Source organism: Carcharodon carcharias, chromosome 6 (assembly GCF_017639515.1).
Source record: "Carcharodon carcharias isolate sCarCar2 chromosome 6, sCarCar2.pri, whole genome shotgun sequence".
NCBI lineage: Eukaryota > Metazoa > Chordata > Chondrichthyes > Lamniformes > Lamnidae > Carcharodon > Carcharodon carcharias.
The window spans coordinates 69031049-69054189 of record NC_054472.1 but is presented as its reverse complement, the minus strand read 5'-3'; the positions used below and the strand labels follow the sequence as shown (position 1 = coordinate 69054189).

At 42.3% G+C, this 23141-nt stretch overlaps 1 protein-coding gene across 6 annotated transcripts in view; it reads left to right on the top strand.

The window, feature by feature from the left end:
* rbbp8 (retinoblastoma binding protein 8) overlaps positions 1-19241 on the top strand; it is a 155035-nt gene extending 135794 nt beyond the window's left edge. For all 6 annotated transcript variants that reach the window (XM_041189791.1, XM_041189790.1, XM_041189789.1 and 3 more), the window contains 8 exons: positions 2785-2917; positions 4741-4820; positions 5865-5973; positions 11030-11143; positions 13016-13085; positions 14070-14166; positions 17003-17144; positions 18759-19241. In XM_041189791.1, coding sequence (XP_041045725.1) covers positions 2785-2917; positions 4741-4820; positions 5865-5973; positions 11030-11143; positions 13016-13085; positions 14070-14166; positions 17003-17144; positions 18759-18859 — 846 coding nt within the window. In that variant the 3' untranslated portion in view covers positions 18860-19241. The remainder of the gene's footprint in view (positions 1-2784; positions 2918-4740; positions 4821-5864; positions 5974-11029; positions 11144-13015; positions 13086-14069; positions 14167-17002; positions 17145-18758) is intronic.
* Positions 19242-23141: the final 3900 nt, after the last annotated feature.

The following is a 23141-nucleotide window of genomic DNA, read 5'->3' as shown; positions in this document are numbered from 1 at the left end:
TGTATCTTGATGGAAATTTTCCTCTACGCTCCTGCTAAGAATACTCAGTTTTGATGCACAATGAAGAAGAAAAGGTAGTGATGCCACAACCATGCTGCTCTGGGATTACCTGGGGATTACTAGGGAAGAGGACATTGTTGAAATCCAGTTTTGATATGATGAAGTTATGGGATTAGGATTGTGGTAATGGGAAGAAGTAAGGTACATACAGGTAATGGTCCAAAAATGAAAGAAAGCTGTTTTAGTGAATGACTATAAGAGGAGGCTGATCTTGAGACCAAACAGCACAATACCTCTGATTAATGGAATGTAAGCCAGAATTGTGTAGGTGCTTTGCAGAAGCAGTTTTATGCTATTAGTCACACCCCAAGTAAATTGAGAGTACCCAAGCTCAATTTAGGTTGGACCTTTTATAGTTGATAACGTGGAAGGCTCTTCCCTTCCACCTCTGTGGCCAAATTACCATTGCATCATGAAATGAATAGATTCCAAGGGCAGGATTTTCCCTTCATTGGGTGGACATGGCGGGCAGGCCTGGGAGCAGCCGCTAAACGGACTGCTGCCCGCGATCGGCCCTGACCACGATTTCACGCTGGCTGGCCAATTAACAGCGAATGAAACAAGTGCTGAGAACCTCAGCGCTGCCGGGATGGCGTGGGAGGAACGCGGAAGTCTGCACATGCGCGGGGTAGTTTGCGTTGACAGATCCCTGAGGGCACAGAATTGGACTCTGACCAGTGAAGATTTTACAAATGATATAAACAAGTCCCCACATGTGACTCAGTTACATGGGGCAGGTTTTCTACCTCGTCGTGCTGGCGGGCCCAGGAGCAGCTACAAAACCTGTAAGCCGGCCCCGACTGCGATTTCACCCTGGCTGGCCAATTAATGGCTAGCCAGCTCGAAGCAGGCGCTGCATCGATCAGTACTGCCTGGATGGCGAGGGGGAGGAGGGCGAGCGCAGAAGTCAGCTTGTGCGCAGAGGTGCGTTCAGTGAAAGCTCGTTAAGGCACAGAGCTGCCTCAGGAAGTGGAAGATTTTTAACATTAAAAATAAACAATTGAAAAATAAGGGAAACATGCCCCTCGTCTGACTCTGTCACAAGAGCAGGGACATGTTAAAATTGTGTTTTAAAAGTTTTATTTTAATCACTGGTCGAAACCTCATTCCACTTGTGGATGAGGTTTCAAAAAAATACAAAGGCCGCTTGGCCTATTCACCCGTCTGTCCGTCAGATGGTTGGATGGGCAGTAGAAAATTCCATTTAATTGATTAAGGACCTTAATAGGCCTCTTAATTGTTGGTCAACGCGCTGCTGCCTCTTGCATGTGCCCACTGAGTGAAAAATAGCGCACTATTTTTCTCCCGTTTGGGAGGCGCGTGCCTGCCCAATGAAGGGAAAATTCTGCCCATGAAGAGGGACATGTTAAAAATGATGTTGGAAAGGTTTTTTTTAATTACTGTTGGAAACCCCATAAGGTTTCCTAAAAAATCCAAAGGCTGCCTGGCCAATTTGCCCACCCACCAAACGTAAGGTTGGACATGCAGTGAAAAATAGTGTTCAATTATTTGATTAAGAGCCTTAATAGGTCTCTTAATTGATGGTGGGCGCGCTGCCAACTCTCGTGTGAGCCCACAGACTGAAATATCGCACAAGTGCACAATGATGTCGGGACGCTTGCCTGATGTCATCGTGCGTGATTTTGCACCCACTCGGATTGTAAAATCCTGCCCCATGTCATATTCAAGATCTATAGGGGGTTATTTTGTTAGCCTGAAAATGGGCGCCATGTGATTGTACGCTGATAAAACATTCCTGCTTGAAAATCTGTTTTTTTCCTGCATCTTTGGGGATAATTGATGATTAGTATGATTTAAATTTGCCTGGAGGTGCTAAAGCAGATACCTGAAGGTGTAGCACGCGAGTGCTATTCAGAAGCAATTTTTGAGAAGTGGCATACGTAGCCTATACAGCATACACCCCCAAATTCATTGACTATGTGGAGTGCATTGGCTGACACACAGTGGGATATTTCAGGCTGATTTAGTCCAAGCGGGAGAGCGCATGTGCCCTCTGATGTAGCACTTGAGGTTCAGAGGAGGAAGGATGTTCTGTACCCTCGGGGTGAAGAAACCCACCACACTGATCTGCAGCAGCTGCTCTGCCCTCATCTTCCATTCCTTGTCCAGACCAAGGCGTAGCAAGATCCCCATGACCAAGCGCTCCCTTTCTCCTGGTGACCCTATAAGGTCTCCAGTGAAGTTGAGTGGCATAGCACTCAGTCTGTTTGGTGAAGTTCTCGCAGAATTTCTGAGAGAAATATTGTTCGAATTTTTAGTCTTGACGGGGTCCCAGAAAGTTTCCTAATGTACTTCAAAATGTTCAAATGCAGTCTATCTCCAGAAGTAAGTGATCAGTGAAAGTTGAGCATAATTTTGATGAGTTCTGAAATCCTCAGCGATGAGTTATTTGCTTCTGTTCAGCTGGTCACCATTAAGAGAGGTGCTAAAGCCATCAAAATAATGTGTAGCCTCTTTTATGACTGACAAAATTGCCTGCTTGTAATCAAAGCCTTAGTCACCTTTAGACAACTGTTCCTAGCATATGCTTCTGTTTCTTTACCAAGATGGAATCTTGCATGAAAGGTGGACTAAACTGCTGTTACAGCTAAAGACCCCAACTTGACCATCTTGAAAGCTCTTTACCACCTAAGATATGTGGGGAAATTCACCTCTATATTGTCCCATCAATTTACTTAAAAGTATTTCATATTCTTGTCTCAGGATCTTGAAGTCAAAGTTCCAGCAAGGAAAATTTCAAAAATGGCACCTACAGAATCAGAGCCCACTTCAGTACTTCAACCAAACCCAAACCCATGTGCAACAATTGTAAAATGTACAAATGTTGGTAAAGATGGTAAGTTAGTGTCCTAATTATTCAGTAGCATTCAAATGATTGAACGAAATTTGGCACCAGTAATGCAGCATAATTCTTCTCTGATTTAGAATGTTGAGAACTTCAGCATTTGTGTTAACTGGTTCTGTTTGTAACCAAGTATGTTCATTTGGGAAAAACTTTCAAAATTTGCCTGCAATGTATTAAATTATAAATCTTGGTAATATTTTCTGGTATAGTTCAGTGGTTTGGTGATATCACTTTGATCCCACTTGCAACATTTTTTTCCACAACACAAGCTGAAATTAGATAGCTTATCACAAATTTGTTAGCATTGCTCCATTTTACTAATTTAAGTTTATGTGCAATATACATGATGCCCATGCCAAGTGGCACTTCCACATCGTGAATTCAGTTATTTGTCTGTACTGCTTCCTTTGACAAGGATATGATAAGCTTATTGTAGTGTGACCACCTTATTGAGAGAGTGGCCTTATGCTTTATATTAATTAGGGGTCCAAAGGCAATGTTACATCAGAGGTGCTAGTACATTAAAGAACACTGATGGGGAAGGGTTTAATTGTTTCAGCATGTTCAGTATACAAATGGAAAGCAATATGATAAACCTGTCACACCATATATTAATTGTGAGAATCAGAGGGTACTTCTGAGAACGATAAATTAGTGGGCATGTCACTTTTCTTGTGTGTGTGTGTGTGCGTGTGTGTGTGTGTGCATGTGCGTGTGTGTGTGTGGGGTCATTGTTTTAACAAAATTTGTGACTGATTTCCTCAATGCGGGTTTTTTCTCCCGCTCTGCTACATCACCGTCTTGTCCCAAGGAAAATCTTCAGTTTAAGCAACAGACAATTTTTTTTGTCTTCCATGCCAGAGAAAGCTCAACAAGTATTTTTCTTCATTTTCAGATAGATTATTTCAAGCCCTTTTTCAATCACTTTAAGCATAATACATAATTGAGCTTTTATTTGCAGTTCCGTTTTTAAATTAGGATAGAAAGGTGTGTGTTTACTAGTTAGCGTCATCATGTCTTGCATTTTACTCTTTTCAACTTCTTCAGTTGACCCTGTCCTATGATATTAATTGGCTTCAGAATCAGCAGCGTGTGTCATAGATCATCTTAATTTCTTTCTACCATTGCATAACTTTATCCATCTGCTCCAGCCTTGGCATATGGTCTTAATCCAGCAGGGAGATGCTAAACTTGTATAGAACTTTAGTTAATTCACACTCTGAGAACTGTTCACAATGGTCACCATACAAAAAATGATAGAGGCAATGGAGAAAATGAAAAACGTATTCCTGAGGATCATAGAGCCAAGAGGTTATACTGAAGAATAAATTAAGTGTCCATGTCTAATGAATTCATTCAATAATAATGCAAGCAAGTAACTACAACAGGATGATCTTTCTCATCTTTCTCTCCCTTCATTCTTTCATTCTCTCTTTTCCTTCTAACTCTTCCCCCCACCGCCACCTTCCCCCCCCCCCCCCACCCCACCTCCACTTCTCTGCTCCCCTTATCTCTTCCTGCCTCTTTCCTTCTCTTCCAGCCCGCTCTTTCTCCTACTCTCTTTTCCACTTTTCTCTTTCCCATTTTATGCTCCCACTTCAAGATAATAACCTTTTGAGTTTTGTCTTTTATATCCTACTTTTGTACCCTTTGGCCAGTAGCAGATACAACTCTATCTTCCTCACAGCCCAGTCATTTAGATTTCCAATAAAATAAGTAATATCACTGTATCTCTGCAAATACTTAAGGTCCATTTTTTATTTAAGATGGTTGAGATAATATGCTCGTTGATTTTAAATTGTTGATAATTTCAGGGTCAAAATCAGAAAACATTCAGTGGAGCATTGACCCAGAATTAGATTGTAAGATGGACACTTCAGAAGTTGACTTAAAGGTAACCAGTCATATAAATGTAAAGCAATCTAAAATTCTTTATTATTTCAGGTGTATTATGCATTATTTTGCAGGTTCGTTTTTATTTGAAGCCAGCTATGTACAGCACAGAAGACCATTCAGCACATTGAATCTGTTCCAGCTCTTTGATAGAGCAATCCAAAACTAATCCCACTGCCCTGTTCTCTCCCCATAACCTTGTATCACAATCTGCTTCAGATATCCTTGTGTTTATGTTTTGTCTGTTAAAATAAAGCATTTTTGTAGAGCTTTTCTGACTATTCTTGATCTCCTGGATGACACACCATTAAAGCATGCGGATCATCTGCTTCCAGACCACCACGAAGGTGGACTGAGAATTACCTGTGTTTCAACAATGTCCACACATACATCTTGTAGGATCTTTGGATAGTGATCAGGAATGGGAATCAAGTGAGTTTTTTTTTCCCTCCCGTTTAGGAACACACCTGCTCTCTAACAATCTGGTGCCTTAACAGCACAGACCAAGGATCAAATCGGAAAGCAGTTTTCTTGGGGTTGGATGGCTCCCATCATTTAAATAAATTAATCCACTATCTTCAAATCTTAACTGTCCGTTGTGTCATTGAACCAGCTATGGAGTAGATAGGACCTGAAATGACAGGTCTGTGGGGCAGAGAAATCAATATTTTCTTTTTAAATGTAGCCCAAATATCCACTTGTGTTTTGCAGACATTAGGGATGGGGTTTGAAGAGAAATATTTTCAGTAGACTTTCCTGTTCCTTTAATTCTAATTAAATCTTCAGTTATAAACCACATTAACTTAACCTGCAGCCTAAATGTTTTTTTGAAAGTCGTAGCAATCCAGCTGGACTCATTCTGTAGTGAAGACGTAACTTGCCATCCAAATTGCTATACTTTCTGGTTTTGAAACCATTTTACATCAGGTGTAGTTGAGTAGTGAAATATGTGTTAGGAATGAAACAATACCATCATCAGAACATATCATTTGCATGAAATTTGTTGATTATAGCCTTGCAACAAAAATTTGAATTTTTTTTCCAGCAATCCATCAGGCAGCCAGGGATGAATACTCTAGACATGGATTGTACTTATGTAAGTGAAAGTATGTTGCTGAAATCAAAAGAATCAAGAGTCAACCACTCTAACCATGGTAAGTAATTTTAAAAATGTATATTTTTAAACTCGTTACCCATTCTATGCTAACTTCAATAACATAATTAATGCAAAAAAGGTACCGTATATTAAATAACAATGTTGAAAATATAAAACCCCAGAATCTTCTGGTCTCCAGATCACCGGAGACCATACATACGACCCAAGATTCACATCGGGACCCCGCAGAAGTCCCAATGTGCTGACGACATGGGAATTGTCTGGGAAGTTTGAACTGCTGATTGGCAATTCCCCTCCTCCCCTGGACCCTCCGGAAAAATCTCCGACTCTAAAAGCCCGATGTATCATTAAACAAATTATATGAATGCTGTAGAATTGGGGTGGAATTTAAAGCCCCCTCCACTTTGCAGGATCAGGTGGGAAGGCGAGAGGTGGAGAGCCTGTCGCTTTCCCAACTCCGCCGGATTAAATCTGGGACTATTAAGGTCGAGGTAAGTCCTCCCACCTCTAGGCCAGTTGAGGCCCTTAAGTGGCAAATTAAGGGTTACTTAAGGGCCTCATCCCACCATTGCTAGTATTCTGCTGGTATTCAGAAATTGAGGGCAGAATCTTTGGGTCGGCGAGCGCGGGTGGGGCCTGCTCGCCGATGCATAAAATAACACACGGTGACGTCGGGCGTGCGTCCCGAAGTCACCGCGCGTCATTCAGGTATTCAGTTCAGCGGGCGTGCAGCCGACTCTGGTGCACGCCCACCGAACTGTCGAAGGCCTACTAAGGCCACTAAAATTCCAATTGAAATAATTAACTGACCTGCCTGTCCAACCTTAAGGGACATGTCTTTAATTTTTTTCTTTTATTAAAATTTTTAAAAATCAAAGTAATCCCCCTGAGGCAGCTCTGTGCCTCAGGGAGATTTCTGTGCTCTTTCGCACGCATGCACGCAAGAGCGCGGGCCCCGACTCAGCCCACTTCTCCCCCCCCCACCACCTGCACAGGGAGCGCACAGCACTTCCCGGTGCACATCACGCTGGGCAGGCTTTAATTGGCCTGCCCACGTAAAATGGCGGTGCGCAGCCGATCGTGGGCAGCGATCGACAGTGCATCCACTCCCATTCAACCTCCCCCAGATGGGGAGAAAATTTTCCCCTGAATGTTGCTGTCAGATACCCTGCTGCTCTCCAGGGTGGCAGCCTTAACCAACTGAATCTGCATAGAAATCACTGCTTAACACGTAATCTTAAACTAATTACCCTTACCCACTATTATCATACCAAAGACCAATGAAAAGCTTAAGGCTTATTCAATCAGGGCTAACTGACTTTATAATGGTGCAAGAAGTCATAATTGCTGATGATCAACCTATCTGGTCCTGAAAAATTAAGTTGAATGTGAAGTCTGATCCCCACAGAAGAACATATAAAATGATGCAGATTTTTAAAAATGTAGAAATTATTATTTTTTAAAGTTTCTCCCTTAATTCCATGTGTTTATCCCAATCTTTTTTTGCCTTCTGAACAATCATTTAAATGTAATTTATCTTTACTGTTTTTTTTACTTCTGCTTTTTTGTCTGTGAGAAATCTTCAATCTGGTTGATCAGCCTTCCAGCTGCCTGCCCTATGACTGGGCACCACAGATCCTTGAAAGATAACTTCAAATTCAAACCTTGGTTTGAATTTGTCTGTCCTCTAGAGCCTGCTGAAACCTTGTGGGCAGCTATTTTAAAGGCGAACAGTCAGCACTACCGCTTTAAACTGACCGTAAAGTCTGGAGCATTGTCATAAAACTGACAGCTGCTGGGTGCACCCTAAAGGTTAGAGCAATTTAGGGCAGGATCTTTAGGTCGGGGAGCAGGACCACTTGCCAGCGCATAAAATGACGCAGGATAACATCGGCCTACTGAAGCCATTAATAAAACAATTTAGGTTATTGACAGGGCTGCCCGTCCAACCTTAGGGTTGGTGGGCAGGCCGGGAGCTCTGGTGGGCTTAAGAAAAAGCATGAAACCTCATGTACAGGTGGGATGAGGTTTAGTGAGGGTTTTAAAATATTTCATAAAGGGTTGAGTTAAAGTGATGGACATGTCGCAACTCATGTGACAGTGTCACGAGCGGATGTGTCAGGGAAATTCTTAAACACTTACCTTCAAAATTTTAATTCTGAGATGATCCCCCTGAGGCAGCACTTAGCCTCAGGGAGATCAGTGCGCTCCTCTGCATGCGAAAGAGCGCACTCCCGGCTGAGAGAATCCACCACCCACCCCCACCACCTGCGCAGAGAGCGCATAGCGCTTCCTGGCGGATGTCAGGCTGGGTGGGTCTTAATTGGCCCACCCACTTAAAACGGCAGCATGCCCCCAGTCGGGAGCACCGATTGGAGGCGCGCCTGCCTGCACCCGCTCCTGCACGCCGCCCCCCCACCCCCCCATGCGGGGAAACCTCTTCCCCTAGTGTAGTAATGGATAAAATTTCTCATCAGCCAGTACATACAACAGCAACCTTAGCTGATACAGTGATATACTTGGCATTTTGGTATAGTTCTGTGGCACACTGATGAAGAATGCTTTGGCTGTGTGTCAATGCAAACGTACAGACATAGGAGCAGAAGTAGGTTATTCAGGGTGTCAAGTGCATTCCAACATTCAGTTAGAACATGGCTGATCTTATTTTAACTCCATCTGCCCTTAATACCCTTGCCTAACAAATATATCCATCTTAAGTTTGAAATTTGAAATTGACCTAGTCTCAGCAGCTGCTAAGGAAGAATTCCAGATTTTCCCTAACTTCTATGTGGAGAAGTGCTTTCTTACCTTATAACTCAGGAGTTAAATCAATTGGTCGAGCGGCAGGGCAGCCTCTTCCCGCCTCCTGGCTGTTGAAGTGGCTCCAGGACCGGGACGGGACTGGGATTCAGGCTGAGGGAAAACGGGCGGCGGGATCCCGGCACCTTCATGCGGACTGCACTAACCCGGGGGTCGGGATAGTCTGGCTCCGGGGACAATGCGGTCAATGTTGGGGCCACGGTGAAATATTGAGAGCATATTTGGGCAGCCTACCTTCAGAAGAGCACTGAAATGCAACAGAGATAAACCTCACACATTACGTTCGGAATGGATCTTCTTCGAGCTGAGCTTGTTTTTGGAGAAAAGAAGATTGCAATGGAAGGTTGAAGTGCTGAGAGGAGTGGAGAATGTAAGGTGAGCAGGGATTACACTCTGAGGGCATGGGTGTAACATTGACCAGCTTCAGCCAAGATTGAAAACTGTAATTCTTCCCTGGTGAACAGTAATGGACAGTACAGAAGCAACAGAAGGTCCTGCAGAATTGAAAACTAAGAATTGTCAACGGAAAGGACCAAAACCACAACACGGTCTGGAAGGGTCAATGACCGTGGACACTGAATTGTAAGAGCTTGCCAGTGTTGACACACAGGGTATAACAGCAGGAATCCAGGTAAGTGGACAGTTCGCAAACGACCATTTCAAAGCTGCAGAGGAGTGGAATGATATGGCTCGTGAATTGCACGAAAGTTGAAATACCGGAATGAACAATAAAAATCCAGAGTGAAGAAGTGGTCGACGTTGCTTGAAGAGAATTAAGTAAGACACGTTTGGAATGGGATCAAGATATTACAGCTCTTTCCTGGACTCGAACTCAAGTTCTGTCGAAGGGTCATGAGGACTCGAAACGTCAACTCTTTTCTTCTCCGCCGATGCTGCCAGACCTGCTGAGTTTTTCCAGGTAATTCTGTTTTTGAGTTAAATCAATTGTTTGTCTGCCAAGTGCACTAAGGTAAGGTGTGTAACCACCTCACGCTGTTTTGAGTTTGCAGTATAATTCAGCCAGTGTAAATCTGCATTTTAAAACTAGTTGGTTGAGCCAGAATACTCATGTAAGTGTTGAGGCATCAGCATCAAAATGAAGTGTAGTGACCATCTGGAGTAAATGCTGAAAAGTTGTGTTCCTGTCACTGTTGTTTCCATGAGTATTAATTATTTGCAGAAGGGACAGCAGCTAAGTTCACCAAGTTTGACAATTTTACCAAACATAGAGAGAAATTCTACAATGTGGAAAAATAGTGAACAAGCTGCATAGAATTCTGTGCAGGTTAGGAAATTGGACCGACAAATGAGTGTTGTTTGACGTAGAGAAATTGAAGACATGAAATGAAGAAGGCAAACAAGAGTACAAAGTAAAATGAAATATCCAACAGTGAATGACACAGGGGAAAGGTACTCAAACACTCAGCACCACATGTATTAATTGTGGAAAGGGCAAACAGGATCTTTGATGCAATAGCTGATGGGGTAGAGCTCAAATCTCTGGAGTCACTATTAGTTTATATGAAACACTGATTATGCTCCCATCTTGAGTCTGTCCGGTTTTGGGCACCATTCAATGTCCTAAATTTGGAGGGGATATAGAGAAATTTGTTAAATAGGTTTGGGCAAATTACCTAAAAGGAAAAAAAACTGAGATATAAGGAGTGTTTACGTTAGAAAAAAGACTGCTTAGAACTGTACACATTGAAATATTTAACATCCATAAAGTAGCTTCCTGACTAACCATTATCAATACATGCTGAAAGACAAGGAGACCAAGATTCATGTTTTTGATAAGGAAAAGGTGAATACTTAGCTAAAATATAACTACTTCATGAAAGAGTACTGAAAAGGTGGAAAATCTACTGAGGAAGGCAGTGCAAGCTAGAGGATGTAATGAATTTCAGGAAAACTAGGAACACCTTTATGGCAAACCAGTCTATTGAAGAGCGAGGGAAGAAATCGGTGACCTTTGGACTGTTTTCATGGATGGATGGGTATATCTTTGGACCTGAGCAGACCATTGTTTCTAAGGATATTGGGGGAAAGAGTAAGGTAAATACATTTGAAGGATCTGTCATGGGTGCTCATGGGATGCTTGACTGGTGTGAACCGTCCACCAACTGCACAGGGGCAATTAAATTAACATGGATATTGTCTCCACAGTGTAGCTATGCTATCTCAACATAATGCTTTCTCAAAATGGTAAAATAACCAGGAACCTAAATTCCTTTGCCTTTTTGTGATAGTTTTAGCTTTTTCTTTTGCTACAGGAAGCAGACACGTAATGGATGACAGCCTTGCTGAGGTGTTTGATTGTACTGCTTATGATGAATACGAATCGTGTCCCGAAGAGACAAGGAATCCCCATAAAGTATACGAGAGCGGTAATCCTAATTTTGGGATTAAATCATTTTTTCTGTCCTCTTGACTTTGTAGATAATAGCACAGCATGCAGTGTAGCACTGAGCCATCCTGACCAGAAAGTCTCATTTTTTTATTGCAAGTCTTTGCTTCATTAGTTTCCCTGCTGAGATAGCAGCAGGGATGGTAGAATTAGCTACTTTGATCTGGGGATAAAGAGGGGTAAAATTCATCAAAATTTCTGCTACTTGTTGCTAATAAGCGATGTCTGTGCTGGAAAACATTATTGGCCTTGGATAAAAGAAGTTGCCTTCCGATTAAATAGCCCATTAGCACTCATTGTCTTTACTCACCACAAGAATGACCACTTGGCCAAAGTAGGGTTACCAGCGCCTATGGAACATTAGGAAATATTGGGAAATAAGAAAAAAAAATAGTTTAAAAAGTCACATTCTCAGCATCTTGATCTATATTCTAACCTACATCTTGGCTTCAACTTGATTTAGATCTTTAATTATTGACGCCTTACTCTTTTAAGAAACATATGGACTGAGTGACCAGAGATCATCTTCCACTCTAATATACAGAGGCCCTTTTCTAGAATATGTTGCCTGAAGAGAGAAAATAGAGATTGCAGTTAATGTTTGTAAAACTGCAGGGACCCAAATATAACATTGTCATCCAGGGAATAGCATTGGGATCATTGTTCCCAATGGCCTTCCAAATTCCTTTGGACACAATCCTTGGAGTCACACCAGGATCACAGCCACCAGAACTAACCTCACTGGAGTTTACGAGGTCTGATTTGCAGGTGAGCTTAAGTGTCACTACAGGAGAATCGTTGATGCCTATCTGCTTCATGCATCTAGAAAATATGGCACTATCACCCACAGCAGCAGGTTTCCCATTATGCTCCCGTCACCCACAACCAACCTTAACTATACATCCCTTAACCTTCTGTGTAGTGAGGCTAATCTGTTTCTTTTTTAAAAAAATGTCTGCCTTTTGGGCATGCTAACTGACCTAGTCTAGCAGGAATTTCTCATGTAGATAAACTCCACCCTGACTTGTTGACAACATTAGTCCTGTTCTGACCTTGAAGACATGCAATTCAAAGGCCCAACAGAATCATATCTCTGAAGTTGCCAGGAGTTTCTAGTGCAATTGTGATGAGAGGCTGGCCAAACTCCAACGCATTTTCATTCCCAATAAACAATGATCTGGACTTGAATATAAAGGGAACAACATCGAAGTTTTCATACGACTTAAAAATGTTGAGCTGCTGAGGTGTGTCCAGATTGCTCCCAGACAGCTCCAGAAGAGGATTATCAGTTCTATTGTGTATAGATCTGGACCTCTTACTTTAAGGAGCTTGTCAAAACCATGCAGAGGATAAAAAAGAGGTTTAGCAAGGTGATATCAGAGATGAGAGGCTTTAGTTATGTTTAGTTGTTTGAGAAACGGAGATTGCTTTCACTGGAACTGAATGCATTAAGGAAAATTTTCAAAGGATTTTAATAAGGTAAATAGGAAGAAACTATTTCTACTGATCAGTGGGTTCGTAACCAGAGGAAGTCAGTGAATATGGTTAACACAGATGTGAGGACATGAAATCAGAAACAGTAGAACATTGATTTTTAAAAGGTACATGGAGGAAAACATTTTAAAATAAATGGAGAAAGGGCAGGTGAATGGGAATAAAATAAGTTAATACAAGGATGATGGACTCAGTGGTTGCCTCCTGTACAGTAAAGTTCTTTGTTTTATCAATATTGATGTAACCATATGATCAAAGATTTTTGATCATTTCACCAGAACAATTTGTATAAATGTTTGAATGACAGTATCATTGGATGTTTTATTTAAAGATGTGACTGTTTTGTGTTTTCTTTTAGCATTCCAAGAAGAGTCAGAGAAAATAAAAACTGAATCTTTTGTACAGCCTTATTTAAGCTCTGGGCTAAGGTAACATTAATTTTTTAATTAACATTGTAGTCTATACCCAATATACTCTATACAACTGATTACCTCTTTTTCACACTTCATTATGTGAACTGCATATTTAGGTTCAGAAAAATACACTGCTGGTCTTTATGGGAGCAGAGGAGACTACATAACTGTGATCTGGATGGTCGCAGTCAGCTTCCTGTCAATTTATATCAATACTTGTTCTCAGTGCACCAGCGTGTACTGTCCAGTCATTGATACTTGTCGATTTAGGGAATGCAAATTCTCCACATCTCCAGCAGAACATAGGATCAAGATTTTCATCAGCACTGAAAAGTGTTGTTGGCAGTAGTGCAAAAATGAAGTCTCCAGCCTACTGGTTCTCCAGAAGCAAAACTAGGAGAATGGAACTCCATTTCGGTGCTGCTCTTCTGTCATCCGAACATCCAATTTAAAAAAAAATCTTTGATTGTTAACTATATTGTTAGCCAAGTAACAATATTTAACCAAACATTCAGTGAAGTCATTTGTATGGATTTAATCCTTTGGTTACTGAAAGTTCTGTTCAGCTTTAAAATATAAATGTACTTTCTTACTTTCTTTCATTTAATGTCTACAAAAATAATTTTGTAGCGTTTTAACATTGAATATTGTGAACTGAAATGTGGTGAAATATACAACGGCATTAGCATTTTTTAATTCGTGGTATATTGAAAACAAAGTAGTTAATCTGATTTGACTTTCTTCCAGTGCTGTGTAAAAGGTGGGAAGAGAAGTGTGCTGCACACCTCCTTCGTCCCAACTAAGTGTATATCTTGGATTTAGTTGTATTTCATGATCAGTTTATGAAATTATTGCATTTGGCTTAAGGCTTTTAACAGGTGTGACTATCTTTAACCTGTACAATACTCAGCACCATGTCATGACAATGTTAAGTATGTACAAGGACACAAAATAGTTAATAAATAATGTAACTTTGTAAATGTATTATTTGGTGTATAGGAAGAACACAGTTTTAAACTTCCCTCATGTTGAGGTGGTCCGTAACAAGGAAGAGAGAAGAAAAATGCTTGGGCATACGTGCAAGGAATGTGAAGTAGTAAGTACTGGTTAAGCATATCAGAAGACCTGCTCTGAGCTTTGCTATTCTCTTTAGCTCATTTAGTTAATTTTAACTTCATGGTTTAAGAAGATAATTTTTATTTTTTCAAAGAAATTGCCACTTTGTAATCAGATGGAAATTCTTAAAACTCACTGGGCAGAGTTTTCTGCCTGCCGGGCGGGCGGGCCCAACCAAATCTCCAGTGGGCGGGGAGCCGATCCCCGCTGGAGAAGCGGGCCCCACCGCCGTTTTACATAGGCGGGCCAGTTAAGGCCCGACCAGGGTGACATCCGGTGGGAAGCGCCCTGTGCGGGCGGGGGGGGGGGGGGGGTTCCCCTAAAAGTGAGAGTGCACTCTTTCACGCATGCGCACATCTCCCTGAGACTAAGTGCTGCCCCAGGGAGATCGCTTACACTGCTAAAAATATGAAAATTAGAGAAAAAAATTCCCTAACATATCCCCCTCATGAGATGGGACATGTTCATAATTTACATTATAAGTTTATTAAACTTTTTAAATCCCTACATGAAACCTCATCCTGCCGGTGGATTAGGTTTCATGTTTTTTCTATATGCCGCTGGGGCTCCTGGCCGACCCGCCAGCTTTAAGGTTGGACGGGCAGGTCCTTTAATTGTTTAAGTGATCCTGTCAATGGCCTCAATTGGCCATTGACAGGTCGGCGGGCGCACAGCTGATTTGGCTGTGGCCCTGCCTTCCTGAAAATTTAAATGGGGTGGGATGACATCCGGGGTTCCCCCCGAAGTCATCCCGCATCATTTTATGCATCGGCAAGCGGGCCCTGCCCCCGCTCGCCGACAGCAAAATTCACCCCGTTGAGTTCATTCTGTCTTTTTTATTGGTTTATTATAATTATGATGATTCTTATCAAAAATAAGAATTTTCAATTTTATTTTAAATTTGAGGGGTTTTTTTTAAAAGTGGATATTTTGATGCTAAATAGAATCATACTGAAAACCAAAAATAGTCAGAATTGACCAAATATCAGTAAATATAGTCTTCAATAAAAAAGGAAAAACTGGAAATCTGAAATAAAAATGTAAAATGCTATAAATATACAGCAGGTAATGGTTAATCGGTGAACTTTATGCAGGGCCAGTTTGACTATCATGTTTTAAGAATAGGATTGGGGCTGTAGCAATCATGCTGATAACATGTAAAATTAAATCTTAAATTAATGTGGGACCATATTTTTGCTCAGGCTTTTGGCAGGAGACTGCTATTTTGGGACAGGCAAGGATAATGATCATCGCTAGATTATGTCAGTCCCTGTGGTTTTCCTATCCGAGACCCTGAACAGATGCATGCAAATATGGGATGATGTGATGCAATGTAATTCCATATTTAAGTCTTTTGTAAAGCTTGGGTGCAAAGTATCCCAGCTGTTCAGAATTGCTAAGCATCAGAGGTTACTAATTTTGTTGAAGATGGGTGTTTCCTTACCTCGTGGGAATCTGGTCTGTTGCAAATTATTGGATGAATTTTTTGAGGATATTTTTTTGAGTTGATTTGTGCTGTGCATGGCTCAAATTTCAAAGGTGGGTGACCCAGTAACTCTAGTACTGGCTTAGACACCATTCGTTTTACGTAAATTGCCTGGCCCTTGAAATTCTGATAAGGTTAGTAGCACCTTGGGCCAGTGGGTGGAAGTTCCATCACATTAGATTTTAAATCTTATTCGTCTAAGAACTACAGCTTCGCCCTTCATATCCTCCCTGCGGACTGATCTCACTCTCATTGGATTCTGTTGTGCCCTTAACTTTACCTGGCACTGATTTAGGATGCCTGACAGTATTTTAAAAAAAATGTACACACACATTCAAAAGAAAATTGTGATTAAATTTTAAACAAGTTTTTTTTCTGATGTGGTGATAGAGTTTGTAAATGTAAGTTTGTATAAAGCACTCTTCTGTGAAATGATAGGAAGTTAGTTTGATATACCACATTGCATGTTCCTAAACTGAGGAGGATGCTGTGCAGAGACCAACTGTATCCATACAAGCAGCGAGGTATGGTCCTTGTTTCCATGCTGCTTTCATTGCTTCTGGTAGCTGGTTTAAAACAGAGTGAACCTAGTAAGAGTATTAGTGTCAGTGCTTTGAACCACGTGGGGTGTATGCAATTAGAGAGAGATGCACTTGGTGGCCGATTCTCAAAGTTTGATAATCGATGTTATCTCTGTAAAGAGAAAAAAAGGCATGAAAAATGTTAAATTAAGTACATTTCCTCAAGAGGAAAACACTTTTACTAAATAAAAGAATAATAGTAACCACAATTTCTCTACCTTTGCTCCCAGAATGGGGAGTTGTGACATTTATTATCTTCCTTCTAAAATCTAACAGTTTTTAAAATGCAAGCTTGGTGTCATCTAATCATTGCTTGATTTATCTAGTTTTTTTTTCAATACACTTTCTAACCTTGGTAGTAGTCTGTAGTTAGGGGCTTGGTGATTCAAATTGTTTTCCTGACAGTACCTGATAAAACTCAGCAGCTAACCCTGGGAAAGGGGAATCAAATCATTGCAAGTGTATCATTAACTGGTAAAACAAGATTGAAGTGGTTTGTGGAGAAGATTATCTATTTTCCCTCTAATCTATTTCTTTAGGTGCATATTATGTTCTCTATGACATTTTCATGCTAAGAACTGTTTAAAACCCTGTTAAAACTTATAGTGGAAGGAAGAAGGCCCGAGATGTGATTGGTGCAGAGTATTGCTTGGCTTTTCATAGAAATGTGTTATACAATTAATTTGCAATTTTAAGTACATGATTGCAGTCTATATTATAATAATCTAATTCTTTTAATTTTATTTAAGTATTATGCAGACCTTCCAGAGGAAGAAAGACTGAAAAAATTGGCAAATTGCTCCAGGCATAGATTCCGGTACCTTCCCCCAAATACACCAGATAATTTCTGGGAGGTAGGATTCCCCTCAACACAAACCTGTGTTGATCGAGGTGAGAAAGTTTAGGCTCACTTGGTGGGTCAAGTTTGTTTTGCTGTCTTTAGTGATAAACTACACCACTGCGTATAGCCCTGTTTGCTTTCAACTGTGTAGAAAGTTTTATTTTTTAATTAATTTTAGGGGGGGCAGCGGTGGTGGGGGCAGGTATTTTAATATTGCTGTCCATGTTTTGGGACTTAAGACATTTATTACCACAGAGAAATTTGATGTAATATATGTTGAAAATGCTGCTAGTGAGCTAAGCTTACCTCTCAATGGGTTAAGAATCATAGAGTGGTTACTGCATAGAAGGTAGCCATTTGGCATGTCGATCCCATGCCAGCTCTCTACACAGCAGTTAAGCTAGTCCGCTCCTCAGCTCTTTTCTTGCAGCCCTGCTTTTTTTTTCCCTCCAGGTGTTTATCCATGAAAGCCTGACTTTGGTGACTGGTAGATACTGCAGGGTTTAGAGTGTCTTATAGATGCTGATAACATTCCAATTTAGTTGGTAAAACTTTATTTGCTTTTTTGGGACGTTTTTATAAACCTATGTTGAGTTTCACATTTCTGACAATTTAGAGACAATAGAGAGTAAAGAGAGATGGTGGTGAGGTAAAGCTGGACTTCATCTGCATACTTGTGGAAACTAAAGCTTTTCCAATTTTTCAATTTACTTGAGGCTTATTTAGTCCCAGAAGTACTGCCACACACCCATGCTACCAGCATTACCAGCACCTGCCAATTGAAAAATGTTGGAGTTATTCTGAAATGCATATTAAAGCCATAGTTCTGTAAATTGCCCATTAGGAACGTGAGGGGCTATGCCAAGAGCATTGTGTTGAGATTTATTGGAAGGAATCCAAAGGCAGAGAGGTGTGTGTGTGTGTGTGTGTGTGTGTGTGTGTGTGTGTGTGTGTGTGTGTAGCATAGAAAATTAATGTGACAATCAATTGCAAGCACAGGGTCAGGTTTACAGATAGAATGGAGGCATTCAGCAAAGTGATCACCTGGTCTGTGTTTGGTTTACCCAATGTAGAGGAGACCACTTTCTGAACAGTGAATACAGTGTATTAGGATAGAAGTAGTATTGATAAATCACTGTCTTACCCTAGGGAGTGTTTGGGTCCTGGACAGTGATAAGGGAAGAGGTAGAATGGCATGTGTTGCATTTCCTGCAGCTGCACAAGTAATTGCTCTTGGAAGAGTTGATGGAGGAGTGATCCAGGGTGTTAAAGACTTATTTACTTGTGCTAGAGATGTTCAGATAACCACACCTCCAAATAACATTTTTGCCAAGGAGAAAATGAAAAAGTCTGAAGTTGCCAGGGGTAGTGTGGGAAAGAGTCTAACTGAACCAAATTTTATAGGCAAAGGAAATTTTTAATAAGGTCATCAGAAAGATCTAACAGTGCGGACACTTTTCTATGGCAAAATCCACTCCATTTCCCTGAGTACGTATCTATTTTAAAAACCTAACTTCTATCTTTCATAATTGTTATTTTCCTTTTCCGCAGAGCTCACATTGCACCATCTAGTGGCATTCTAATGACATAGGAATTTGAAATAAATGTCTCAAACTTTCAATCATCTTCCTTTTAACTATCAAACGTCTGCTGTTAATTCTCAGGTTATATAAAAGAAGAGAGCACACCTTGCCAGCGCCCAAGACGGAGGCGTCCTTACAATCCAACATTTTTATCAAAGGGAAAGGAACAGAACATAACTTAATTATTTGAGTAAAAGACAACTGCAAAAAAAAAGGGGGCTTCACTAAAGAATGTGTATTGAACTCCTTTGTTGATTCGTATCTTATACTGAGAGATTGATATCCAATGCTTCTAATAGCATTTTGTCAAATCTACCCTTTTTTCTTTGATATTTAAATTATGATTGCTTTTCACCTGTATATTAGGTGGAAATTTTGATATTTGCACACCCGGCATAAGGTATGGTGCTATTCATTGCACTGGAAATTATGCAGTTACTAAGTGTCTGTAAATATAACTTGAATTTTTGAATGTATGTTAAAGTTGTAGTGATTATTTGATACAATTTGTAATAAATCACATCAATATAGACTAATAAAGAAAAAGAAGACCTTTGAACTCCAGCTTATTCACAGAATATTCTTTATTGCAACAAGCAAAATATTTTAAGTCCCATGATGGCTCAGAGGGTGCGCTGACTAGCATGCTACTGACCAATGCAGAGCAGTACAAACTCTGCTTCAATCCATGGTTTGTCCTGAGTTGACCATAGCATCTATGGTTATAGTTGGGCCACTCCAATTAGCTTGAAGCCCCTTGTTCAGCTCACCTCTAAATTGAGGAAAAAGGCAGTGAGATTCCTGCTCCTGATTACTATTTATTCACTCTTGCTGGATATTATGCATTTGTGGAAGTCTGGTGAAGAAAGAATTGTCACAGCTGTGATGAATATCCTGCCAGCTTTCACTGCTCAGATTCATAAATAAAAAATGTCCACTTTGGCAGGATACTAGAGGCTGGCTGACCTGTTTGGAACCATATCCCAGCAGTTCAGTGCAGTCATGAGCTGAGGAGATGTAAAAAGAAAACAAATTTATTTTAACAAAGAGCACAGAACGTACTCCAGGTTGGGGGCTCCCAACGTCCATTACTTGGTGGCACCACTACTGACCAAGCTTCTTAAATCCTGAAGCACATCTTTACCAGTCTGGGCCAGTAGCAGCTGGTGAGAGAACCAACTACAAGGGAAGAAATCTGCTTTGCCTTATCCTTACCAATCCATCTGTTGCAGCTGCATCTGTCCTTGACAGGATTGGTAAGAGTGACCACCGTATTATAGTGACAGCATCCCATGTTCACACCCTCCATTGTGTTGTTTGGCAACAACACCATGCTAAATGAGACTGGTTTAGAACAGATCTGCCAACTCAAAACTAGGCATCCATGAGACACTGAATCTGTAACCTCGTGGCCTTGCATATCCCTCACTCTATCAACACCATCAAGCCAGGGGATTAACCCTAGTTCAATGAGGAATGTAGAAGAGCATTCCAGGAATGGCACTAAGTATACCTTAAAAGTGAGGTGCCAACTTGAAGCTACAGCACAGGTCTACGTGCATACTAAATAGCGGAAACCGCATTCAATAGACAAGAGCTAAGTAATCCCACAACCAACTGATCAAGTCCTGCCATGGTGAATAGCGGTGAACATAAACAGGAGCAGTACTAGATCGCCTTGGCCCCTCGAGCCTGCTCCACCATTCAATTGATCACGGGTGAACTTCCGCCTCAATTCTGCTTTCCTGCTTGTCCCTCATACCCTTCAATTCCTTGAGGAATCAAAAATCTATTTCAGCCTTGCATATACTCATTGATGGAGCATCCACGACCTTCCAAGATAGGGAATTCCAAAATTCACAACTCTTGAAGAAATTTCTCCTCATCTCAGTCCTAAATGACCAAGTCCTTATCTTGAGACTGTTCTCATGTTGTAGGAACAGCCTCTTAGTGTCTACCCTGTCAACTCATTCAGAATCTTGTGTATTTCAATGAGGTCAACCCTCATTCTTCTAGGGCAGAATTTTCTGTTTGACATGCAGGGAGGCGGGACCCGCACATCAGCGCGTAAAATGCCGCGCAGTGATGTCAGGCGAGTGTCCTGACGTCATTGTGCACCATCGCGATATTTCGCTGGGCAGGCACGCAATGAAGTTCAACATGCACCCGCCATTAATTAACAGACTAGTTAAGGCCCTTAACTCGTCAATCGACAGCGATTTTTAGGCGCCCGGGCGATCTTCAGGTCGGCACAACGGGCAGGCGGGTAAGAGACTTTTCTATGAACCTCATCCACGGGCAGGATAATGGGGCTCAGTGGGGTCATCAATCTGCCGAGTGGAGTGTTTATTGCAGAAAGTTTTTTAAACTTGCCTGTGTGACCTGCAGTAGTTCAGAACGCATTCCAGCAGCTTTCTGTGTACTTTGAACCTTGAGGTCAGCACTCTGCAGTCAGGAATCTTTATTAACCTGCAGCCTTCCAAAGGCCTGCCTTAGTCTGGGCATAGGTTCTGACACGTCCATTGGAGGCAGCTCCTCTGAGGAGGAAGGGAGGGCTAGAATGAGGTGGAGGCCAGGAGTGCACATTCAGCCTCCAGGGGAGCCACCTTTGGGAGACGAGGTGTAGGCACAAGGGGCGCAGGACCAAGAGGTAGTCCAAGGTGGAAGGGGCTGCAGAAGACGCCACTATCCTGCTGCCAGGGCATACAGGCGTTGAAGCAGCTACCTCAATATGACTGAGGTACAATGCCGAAGGAGACTCTGACAGTCAAGGGAGACAGTCAATTACGTCTATCAGATGATTGGCCCTGAGATCTCTCCTAACTGGGTGGACACCCCATGCTAGTGGCTCTGAAGGTCATGGTTGCCCTCAACTTCTATGCCTCTGGCTCCTTCCAGGGCTCATTGGGTGATCTCTGCGGTGTCTCCCAATCAGCTGGTTCACACTTGTGTCAAGCAGTTCACAGACGCTCTGTTCAGGTGTGCATTGACCTTCATCCACTTCTGTTGGGATCAGGCAAGCCAGACACAGCAAACCAGAGGCTTCGCGGCCATTGCTAGCTTCCCCCGTGTCCAAGGTGCTATAGACTGTACACATGTGGCCATCAAGGTGCCAGCAGGTGAGCCCGGTGTCTTCGTCAACAGGAAGGGCTTCCACTCCATGAACGTGCAGATAGTGTGTGATCACAGGATGCAGATTCTGCAAGTCTGTGAAGGTAGCCAGGCAGCTCCCACAACTCCTACATCCTCAGACACTCCCAGGTGCTGGGGCTCTTCAGTGCTCTGGCTCGGCTGGATGGATGGCTGTTGGGTGACAAGGGCTATCCCCTCAGAAGGTGGCTCATGACGCCTCTCCGTCATCCAATATCAGAAGCTGAGCAGCGCTACAAAAGGAGCCAGGGCACCACAAAGGCTGTGGTGGAGAGAGCCATTGGTCTTCTCAAGATGTGCTTCCGATGCCTGGACTGCTCAGGGGGTGCATTCCAGTACCCCCAGATCGTGTGTCGGTGATAGTGGTTGCATGCTGCGCTCTCCACAATCAGGCACTGGAAAGGGGAGACAATGGACGATGAAGATGTTGACGCAGTGTCTGCGGCTGGACACAGTGAGTCCAGCACTGATTCTGCGAATGAGCAAGCACAGGGGAATGCTGAGGGGGTAGATGCTGACCCGGGACTACACCAAGGAGGCAGGGATATCCGGGAGGTTTTAATCCAATGAACCTTCAGCTAGCTCAACACAAATGGATTAGCAGGACCAGCCTTGCCTGGCACTTCCATACTCAGCACCTAAGTGCTAAATCTGTCAGGTCATCAGGACCTAAGGGCTTTGGACATAAACTTAAATGCCACAAGTGTTTGTTGGGACATTCATCTTAAACATGTACATGCAGAACAAAGGAGCCACCCTCAGCCATGGTAACACATCTAATTTTTGTTTTCAACGTCATATGCTCTCTCAAATCCAAAACAAAACATTAAGCAAGCAGAAAAAAACTTTAAGGACCTAATCTCGGGCCAACACAAAAGCATCAGTGGGAAACCCATGGTGTGCCTAGGGTGCTTTATGCTTTTGTTTACGGGTACTATGTCTTGGTGCTGCTCCATCGCTCGGAGTGGCATCTGAGACAGCCTGCTGACTCTGCTGCCCTGTTGGCCTCGATGACCTTGGCAGTCATCCTCTGGCCCGTGGAGCCTGTGCTGCCCCCACCTGGGAATGATCTGCCAGGTCCACAGCTGGCATCTCCCCAGTCGTCGCAGCCTCACCTGATTGAAGAGGTCACTGGGAGAGGGACGGAACAGCTGATGCCCTCATCCGGAGCGCCGTGAGAGGAGCCCGCAGATATGACAGGCAGCTGCTGCACCGACGTGAGGTCGCCCCGGACCTCCCTGCTCACCGCGGATGGATAGGCAACTAGCTGGGGAGCTTGAAGTCTACATCATCTCCCACATTGGCAGTGGCCGC